Genomic DNA, 9,109 nt, shown 5'->3' on the forward strand with positions numbered 1-9,109 from the left:
AAGGAGAGGAGATTTCAAAGTCAAAAACAAAATGGGTATTGCAAGTCAAATGGGGAATTTGAATGAAATTTAAAAACTGGACTTTGAATTTTCTATGTGAATTTGATAAGAATGGCCATCAACATTTATTTGCTCTTAATTTCCTTGAATTTAGGGGCTTTTTGTTGGTGCATTTCTTTATTTTATTCTTGGTTTCAGTTTCAAACAGCTGGATCTCATTGTCTTTCCCACAAATTTAAAGGCCACTTTACAAATTAAAATCTCCTTCAAAATATTTATTTTAATTCTTGAATTAATAATTAAAAAATATCTTGCTTTTTTTTGCAATTATTCTGTCGCTTATCCAATACTTCTCAGGCAACCCACGTGGATTAAATACATGCACACAACATGTTAATACGTATATATAATACCGTGTTATCTGTTTTGTTAAATGAATTAAAAAGTAAAAATGATTGACGAGAATTAATTAAAATGTTTAGAAAGTAAGTAATTTTTAAAAGTTTAAGTCCGGTTTAATAACCATTTTATTTATGTATGTTTTTTGAAAAGTAAGCGGGTAAATACAACTTTCACCCCTACATTTTTTGGTTCTCAATATACTTTTTAAAAATGTTTTTAAAATTTGAGTCAAAAATTAAAAAAATAAAAAAAAAATTCAAAATTTTAACTTTGTTTTTAAAATTTAGCTAAAAATTTGAATATTTTTTTAAAAAAAAGTAGAGTGAGTAAAAAAAAATTTAAAATTTTAAAAATAAAAAATAAAATAGTTATAAAACGAGATTTGCTTAAAATTTTTATTTTCATCATATTAAATCTTAAATTTGAGTTAGTGGTGTAAATTTTGTTGCCCAGATGTATAGTAGTCTTTTGAAATCTTAAGTTTTTTTTTTTTTTTTTTTTTTTTTTTTTTTTTTTCGTTTTTTGTTTTTCCTGACAAGGAGGAGGTTGGAGTTATTTATGTTAAAATGGTGTATTGAATTCCTTCAATGAAAGAGGCAAAGTAGTTGTGAAAGATTCAACTGACAAGAATGTATGGTATTTTTAAATTTGGTGAAGCTTGGTCAATGAAAATATTAAACTTATGCAAATTTGTGACTCAAAACAGCAACTGTTTTTTTATTCTTAATTTAGGAAAAAAAAAAGTTCATTTTCGATTTGACCTGTTCTAGAACTTCTTCCCATTGCAATTTCGTGTACTCCAAAAGTCCAAACTTTATGTTTGTTTGTTTAATTTAGTTAAAGGGATTTGTCGTTACGTTCATTTCTTCACCACCATCCAAAAACCGATACACTTTACCATTTTTCTTAACCATTTTCACTCCCACCAATAATAAAGTGCTTTTCAGATTATTGCCGGTCTTTTTGACTCAGCCGGTTAACCAAGAAACGGTAATTAAGATTTGCCTCTAATTAACCGGTCACTAGTTCTGCTCTCACTTACTTTTTATTCTCTTTTTTTTTTTCTTTTTAGTAAAACAGTTACTTTTTATTCTTTGTAGTTTTGATTAATGTAAAATGCCAGATTAAAATTGTGATTGAAAGATATGAGATAAAAATGAAAATGAAATGATCAAAATAGTCATTTATAAATTTATAAGGACTGAGATTGACGTAAATGAACAAAAGTTGAAATATAGGGACTAAAATAGATGTTTTAAATGTACATGAACCTAAACGAACAAAATCGAAAATTAAAATAGTATTTAAATAAAATATTTTTTGAATAAAAAACCAAACATAATAGTATTTGTTATTAAAATATTTATAATATGTATTTTTTAAAATACTCCCCAGCATACCTTTATATTATATTCTCAAATCACTCAGACAAAAAGGCTTGACATAACTTTTGGAGGAGCTAAAAATGATTTAGAGATAGTGAAATATTAAAAATAATTATTTTCTAATTTTTCAAGGTGTTTGGTTTTAGAATTATAAATCCTTTTAGAAGTGGTAAAATTATTTTAGAAGTACTTTTAGGAATTCTATGAATACGCTTGGTATGGATTTTATGAGAGTAAGGAAAAAAAAAAGTAATTTTATCTATTTAAAAATATATTATAAAAAGTTTTATGGCGTTTAGTTACAAAAGTCAAATTTGATTTTGAAAAATGGTTTCCTTTTAGCGGAAGTTAATTGATTTTTGGGAGATGAGGTTGATTTTGATAGATATACTTTTAAAAAGTGGTTATTTTGATTTTTATTTATAAAATTTACGTAATTTAATAAAAAAAAATTTCATACAAATATATGGTTACATTTCAAGAAATTTAAAACATGAAATGTCATTCTAAAGTTTTGATCGAAAGAAATGAGTACAAAGACCAAAAACGAATGTTTTGAAATACAAAGGTTAAAATAAACAAAAATCGAAAGTATATAAAAGAAAATGAATGTTTTGAAAATACAAGAATTAAAATAAACTAATTTGGTACTGGGACCAGAAAAGTATTTATAACAAAAAAAAAAAAGGTGAATTTAGTATTATTCATCCCACTCAACAAAATCATCATATACTTTAAAATATTTTAGAAACTATCTTATTTTATTATTTAAAATAGCCATAAACTCACACAAAAGAAACCTATAAAGTGAAAGCTTTGTTTATATAATAGGTCCACTACTAGTAATGGGGCATTTCAATCATATGGGAAAACTTAAAATCAACTTTATTTAATTTTTCATTAATTTATTTTATTAAATTTGATCACATTTTAAATGTATTGCTTCATTCACTTTTTAAAATTCTGATAGTGATAAATAACAAGTGAGTTTTGAATTTTTATTAAAAAGTAGATTCATAATATAAAGAATGAGTATATATCTAAATTGCCAATTTGAACATAGTTTTACTCATTAAAAAAAAGTATATTTGAGATTAAAAAAAATATCTTTGACCAAAAGTCGGATATTGTTGAACTAAAAAGATACATAGTAACAAAATGCTTAGATTTATTAACAAAATTGGAAACCAGAGATAACAAACAGAAACATTACCAAATGAATTGTCACTCACACATTGTTGAACTAAAAAGATACATCTCTTAGGTGCATGCCACCTCCCAACTTGGCTTGAGTCCACCCGGCAAACTGCATTTCAACCAATCGACTCATCAGTCTCTCCCAACATTGGGGATGAGAACCCATGATTTGATCTGCTAGCTTGAATGCCTGGATCATGTCCAGAAGAGAAAGTGAAGAAAAGATTGTTGGAACCAATAGGAGGAGTATTTCAGAGTCCATCCTCGCCTTTATTGAGAAGTTAGAAGGAAGAGATATAAAGGTGGGACATCCATCGTAGCTGTGATGACGTAGTTGAGTGTTCATTTGATCCACCACCCAAGGCAAGGCCGATCAAATCGAGACGTTTTTGGGTTCGATCTAACAAGCAATCCATGAGTGCCTAATCAAATTGATCGGGTCATATAGGAACAAGGTTCAAGTCTATCGGTCTATTAGGATGCCTCAGCTACATACATCACTACACTTCCACTTGACACATATCGTGATGATAAACGACTAATCTCGCTGTGACCTTCTCTTGAATTTTCAAAACTTCTGACGCTCCATCCCCACGAGGCAAAGAACAGACCATTTCAATAGTATGGGTGCTGTTGTGCCACAAGGCACGACCATGAAAGTAATGAAAAAGAAAAAGTTATTTAGTTGGACCATCTGCTCGAGATGTTCGAGTTTCGCTTATCTAGAGAAGATGAGACACTACAAATGAAAATGTTCGGAATGCATATCGAAAAGATATCAATGAAGCTGACAATTAATGACTAATTTGAAGACCATGAGCGGTCCGATCAAATAAGGGGTCAGATCGCTCTTAGAAAAGGAAAGAAAAGCAAACTCTCATAGTTCAGAACCCAGCTCCAACTACTTCTTCCTAAATGAAGTGAGGTACTTCTTTGGATTTGAAAAGTGGTTGCCTTTTTTTGGTTGAAGTAGCAACTACTTTGATCGTCATATAAATCAGTCAACTATTTCAGTTTTTTTTTAATAAAAATGATCAAAATAAAGAAACATGTATGTGAGAAGTAAGAATGGCAAAAAAAAAAAAAAAAAAAAAACTCGTGGGACCCGATCCCCACGTGTACTTGCCTCGATTAGGTCGGGGAATCTTCGATTTGACCGAGGACAGGATCAAACTGGGAACCCTAATGAGGGTCCCCAGTAGGGACATGGCAGGGATGTGGGAAGGCCTCCCCGCCCCATCTAACATTTTATTAATTTTATTGAATACAAAGTAAAATTTTTATGCTCGACTGTTTTTTTTTTCTTTTTTTAGTACAACAAGTGGAGTGGGGGATTGAACTTACAACCTCTTGATTTGAGGTAAATGTTCTTTGAGGTAATTATCATGTTTCATTGATTACCTTTATTTCTACTACAAAATAATATTTAAAAAATACAAAATCTCTATAAACCGCCTATTATTTTACTATTTTATTCTCTGATTATGAGTTTTTATCTATTTTTTAGTACAACAAGTAGGATTGGGTCTCAAACTTATGATCTCTTGAACAGAGATAAGTAACACCTACCGTTGAGGTAGCTCTAACATTTATATTTTGGCTATTTAATATTTTAATTTTCAATTTAATTTTAAAATTTCATTAAATCTCACGTTTTGACCTTAGGATAAAAATAGTTATATAAATATGGCGTATGGACAAAGATTAGACTTTGTAGTGCACTGATGTTAAATTGTGACCTCTTGACTAAACGAATAGACATATGAGTGAGCAAGGTCGACCTATGAGGAAGTGAGGTCGACCTATGACGGAGTAGAAAGATTCGATAAAGAGAGTAGACACTGTGACGCTCAAATCAGTATTAATTCGAGGTATCGTTCTCGAGACGAGTTAATCAAAATTGCATACATGCATATGAAGTCTACCTCTTTTATTTATAGGCGTTCAAAATGACATTCACTCATTGACCATGTTGCACGTTGTGTGAATCTTAGCTTGATTAGATGGTAGTGGCGAATTGGGAGTTGAATAATGGTTGAAAAGTGGTTAGGGGGAGTTGTGTGATTGCTCTTCATGGATCAAAAATGGCCAAGCTACAAATGCAGGTCGATATATTCCTTGGGCGAGCTGCAAATCAAATGGTCACAGATTCGGTATCTTAGCCTATGATCAGTACTTCTTATTGGTCCACATGTCATACCATTTTTCATCGCTTAATATAATATTTTTCTAAATTTGAAAATAATTAAAGGTTGAATGACTCAAGTGTATATATATTAAAAATAGAAAGCGGGTAAAATACAAGGATTCAATCAAAATAAAAAATTGAAGGACAAAAATAGAAAATTGAGAACGATTCAGAGACCAAAATCTTAAACCTTTATTTTTATTTGTTGCAATGTAAAAACTTAAGCATACAATAGAATTAATCCGTTAAACAAATCAATTTTTTAATGAGTTGGAAGTAATTAATTTATTAGATATTTTGAATTCCAAAATATTGCTTTTTTTTTCTAATAAAAAATAATAATTAAATAAAAACGAAGAATGTTCAATGAAAGTTCAATTGATGATCTTAAGAAACGAGTTTTAAAAGGCAATAATTCAAGTCTTCGGAGATGACTTTTGTATCATTCCGGATGAAGAAAATTTGGAAGCCATGATAACAGAATTTAAACATTGAAAAGTTTTTTTTTGCCTTTTTCACACGAAGTGCCAGTGATTAAGGAATTGGATTTCTACTTTTTGCTTCCATTGATAAAGAAATTCAAGCTCCAATAAAGGAAGAGCGCGCAATCTAATGATAAGCGACATCCAGTTTTCCTCGTTCTTTTTCGCCCGCCTTTCGCCGATTTCCTTCAGATTTTGTTCTTGAGTTGAGTTTTTCTTCTTTGACTTGCCATAGAGAATTGCAGCTGAGTTTTTGTTTCCTTGGTTGAATTGAACGCATAAAGCTGTTGATTATGGGAAATTGTTTACCTTCTTCAGCTCGCGATTCTAATTCTATTCCCAGCCAGACGCTATCTTCTACTCCAGGTGCCAATTTCGAAACAATTATCTTCGAGATTACTTTAATAATGTCAATTTTCAGCTACAGTTTCCGTTTTCAGTTGCGATTCTTCATTTTCCTGCCGTCCATTTGATTGTATGTTGTGCCATTTCTCAGGAACATCGAGCAATTACAGCAAAAACGTAGGGTTTTCAGGTACCAGTAGCACCGCCGGCAAAAGTCAATTTTCGGATGCGGCGAGTGTGGATGTGAGCGAGCCGTATCCGAATGGGCAAATCTTGGACCAACCAAACTTGAAGGAGTTCAACTTTGCTGAGTTGAAAATCGCAACCAAAAACTTCAAACTCGAAAACTTGCTCGGCCAGGGAGGTTTTGGGAAGGTGTATAGGGGCTGGGTAGATGAAAAGACGCTGGCTCCTTCTAAGAGCAGTTCTGGAATGATGGTTGCCATTAAGAAATTGAACTCAGAAAGTGTCCAAGGTTTTCAGGAATGGCAGGTAAAATTAAGCTCATTCATGGATCATCTTCTACAGAACATTCATCTACTACTCTACTGAACATTCGTTGGCCAATAGAAAAAATTTGGCTTATTCCCCCTTTCCAAAAATGGAATTCTTAAGTTGCATACCATAAACGGCCATTCTTAGCTACTGAACAAAAGTAGATGGCCACTATTAGTATTCTCAGTTCTGAACAAAATTGTTAATAATCATTTGCAGATTTAGAATTAGCCTAAATACTGCAAAGGTTGAATGTCTTTTTTTTTTTCCTTTTAAGTTCCATCATTCCATATTCATTGCCTGTTTGACTTTTTAAATGTTTTATATGATGATATCAATTGAACTGTTGATATAGGTACACCAACCATTAAATGTTTTTATGAAGTACTTGGGGGTGAAGTTATTTATGTCAAGAAGATGTAGCCTCTGTTGTGTCATCCTTGACATGTCATCTTATTACTTGAACTTTCCAAATGCCAATTTTTTTGCTTATCTTGTTGACACACAAGTTAAATTAGAAATTTGCACTCTTTTGAAATGGCGAAATGATATAAGCATAAGCGTAAAGCCTTGAAGGACCTATAAGATGCTATTGGTAGTTCTGCTGATGTCTGTAAATCGTTTGGCAAATTTATGTTTTCGGTGAGAGTCCAGCTTTGCGAGGTCTAATCAGTGGCTTACCGCTCTTATGATATAATGCAGGCCGAAGTGAACTTTTTAGGAAGATTGAATCATCCAAATCTTGTCAGATTATTGGGTTTCTGCTGGGAGGATGATGAATTGCTTCTTGTGTATGAGTTCATGCCCAAGGGAAGCTTGGAAAATCACCTATTTAGAAGTATGATTTCCTTAAATGAAGGACAAGAGAAAACTGATTGTTCATAATTATCCGTGCTAATCTCTGGTTTCTCTGATGATCAGGGAACTCTTCCACAGAACCTCTTTCTTGGGGAAAAAGGCTCAAGATCGCAATTGGAGCAGCTAGGGGTTTGGCTTTCTTGCATTCCTCAGAAAAAGAAGTTATATACAGAGATTTTAAAACATCAAATATACTTCTGGATACGGTTCGTCCAATTTTCTGTGTTCTATTTTTAGCTAATTTCAAATATTTAAATTATGTCTTTGTATTATACTGTTTATCATTGCACAACTTCCACTTTTATTTTTCATCTTTTGGAAAGTACAGAGATATGTTCAGTTCATCATTACATATCTTAATATACTCATAGATCACATCACACTGTTGAAGTTCTTGGTCCTTCCTGTTTTCTTGTCTCATTTCATCTCTCTTTAACCCTTTTGTCTGAATTTCCTTCTTTATATTCATGTGCACTGTGCAGGATTACAACGCGAAAATCTCAGACTTTGGCCTGGCAAGATTGGGGCCTGCGGGTGAAGAATCACATGTAACAACAAGAATTATGGGCACATACGGTTACGTCGCCCCAGAATACGTTACTACAGGTGATAGATAATATCTGTCATTGTTGAATCAAATTTACCAAATAGTTTGGCTATTTGGCTTTATTGACAATTTGTAGTATATTGGTGAAAGAGGAGATGAATTAAATATGCAGGGTGCTATATTATAATATGAATTTACAAATTCTCTAATCAATCTTATTGTGGCAACATTGAAAATGATCTTCATTGCTCAACCATCCTTGCCATTGCTGATCTTATATAGGCCATTTGTATGTGAAGAGTGACGTTTACGGGTTTGGCGTTGTGCTGCTCGAAATTATGACGGGCTTGCGCGCACATGATATGCGGAGACCCAGCGAAAAGCGAAATCTGGTTGATTGGGCTAAGCCAATCTTGATGAGGAAGAAAAAGGTTAAGAGTTTGATGGATGTAGGAATAGAAGGTCAATATTCGTTGAAAGCAGCCATTCAAGCGGGAGATCTTACTCTAAAATGCCTGGAAACAGATCCGAGAACTCGTCCCTCCATGCAAGAAGTTCTCGAGGCGTTGGAACAGATCGAAGAATTGAAAGAAAAACCGAAAGGTGCGAAGATTAGCAACTCACAGTCTAAACAACTTCATCAAAGACAGCCAACCAATTCATCAGTTAAAAGGCACAGATAAGTGAGGCCCAATTTTTTTTTAATAGATCTTATGATGTAACATTGTATGCATTTCTGATTGTGATGGAAAAAAGTTTTATTTATTATTATATATTTTTTTTGTTTCTCTTTGCTCATTGGTTGCCTTCTGTGGGGATGGCAGGAGGCGAGGTAAGGGAGATATTTGATTATATCACAAGTGAAATGTTTCAGGTTTATTGATGAAAAGTTAGTGTGTTGATTTTCTCCAAATCTTGCTGAGTTCTTTCAGATTCATTTAAGAACTAGGAATCCTAGGTGAAGGTTTTATTTATTTATTATTTTCTTAAAGTACGAGAAATGTGGAGATGTGAGATTAGACCTCCTATTTTTAGATAATGAATAAGATGCTTTTAACTCAAAATAATTTTGATTATTGACTTTGTCAAATTTTGGAGTTGAAGGTAAGAGATGAATGAAGATGTTATAAGGTAAGTGCATGTAAAGTTATATTAACATATTTTATATTAAATTATAAATAGTAGGTAAGTGCATAATCATTCATTGTTT

General features: G+C 32.2%; 1 protein-coding gene across 1 annotated transcript; it reads left to right on the plus strand.

The window, feature by feature from the left end:
- The first annotated feature begins 5,587 nt into the window (after nt 1-5,587).
- CST (Protein kinase superfamily protein) lies at nt 5,588-8,670 on the plus strand. The gene is made up of 6 exons (XM_022289788.2): nt 5,588-6,020; nt 6,151-6,491; nt 7,197-7,332; nt 7,416-7,558; nt 7,835-7,958; nt 8,182-8,670. Exons 1-6 carry the CDS (start codon nt 5,948-5,950, stop codon nt 8,580-8,582), a joined length of 1,218 nt encoding a protein of 405 aa, XP_022145480.1. The 5' UTR covers nt 5,588-5,947; the 3' UTR covers nt 8,583-8,670.
- The last annotated feature ends 439 nt before the right edge of the window (nt 8,671-9,109 follow it).

Source organism: Momordica charantia (assembly GCF_013281855.1).
Source record: "Momordica charantia cultivar OHB3-1 chromosome 10 unlocalized genomic scaffold, Mcharantia_2.0 BLBB01000010.1, whole genome shotgun sequence".
NCBI lineage: Eukaryota > Viridiplantae > Streptophyta > Magnoliopsida > Cucurbitales > Cucurbitaceae > Momordica > Momordica charantia.

Bases quoted from the DNA above. Each gene is read 5' to 3' on its own strand.
- CST (XM_022289788.2), top strand. From the start codon at position 5,948: ATGGGAAATTGTTTACCTTCTTCAGCTCGCGATTCTAATTCTATTCCC. The intron at 6,021-6,150 runs GTGCCAATTTCG...GCCATTTCTCAG, and splicing joins GACGCTATCTTCTACTCCAG to GAACATCGAGCAATTACAGC. The intron at 7,333-7,415 runs GTATGATTTCCT...TCTGATGATCAG, and splicing joins GGAAAATCACCTATTTAGAA to GGAACTCTTCCACAGAACCT.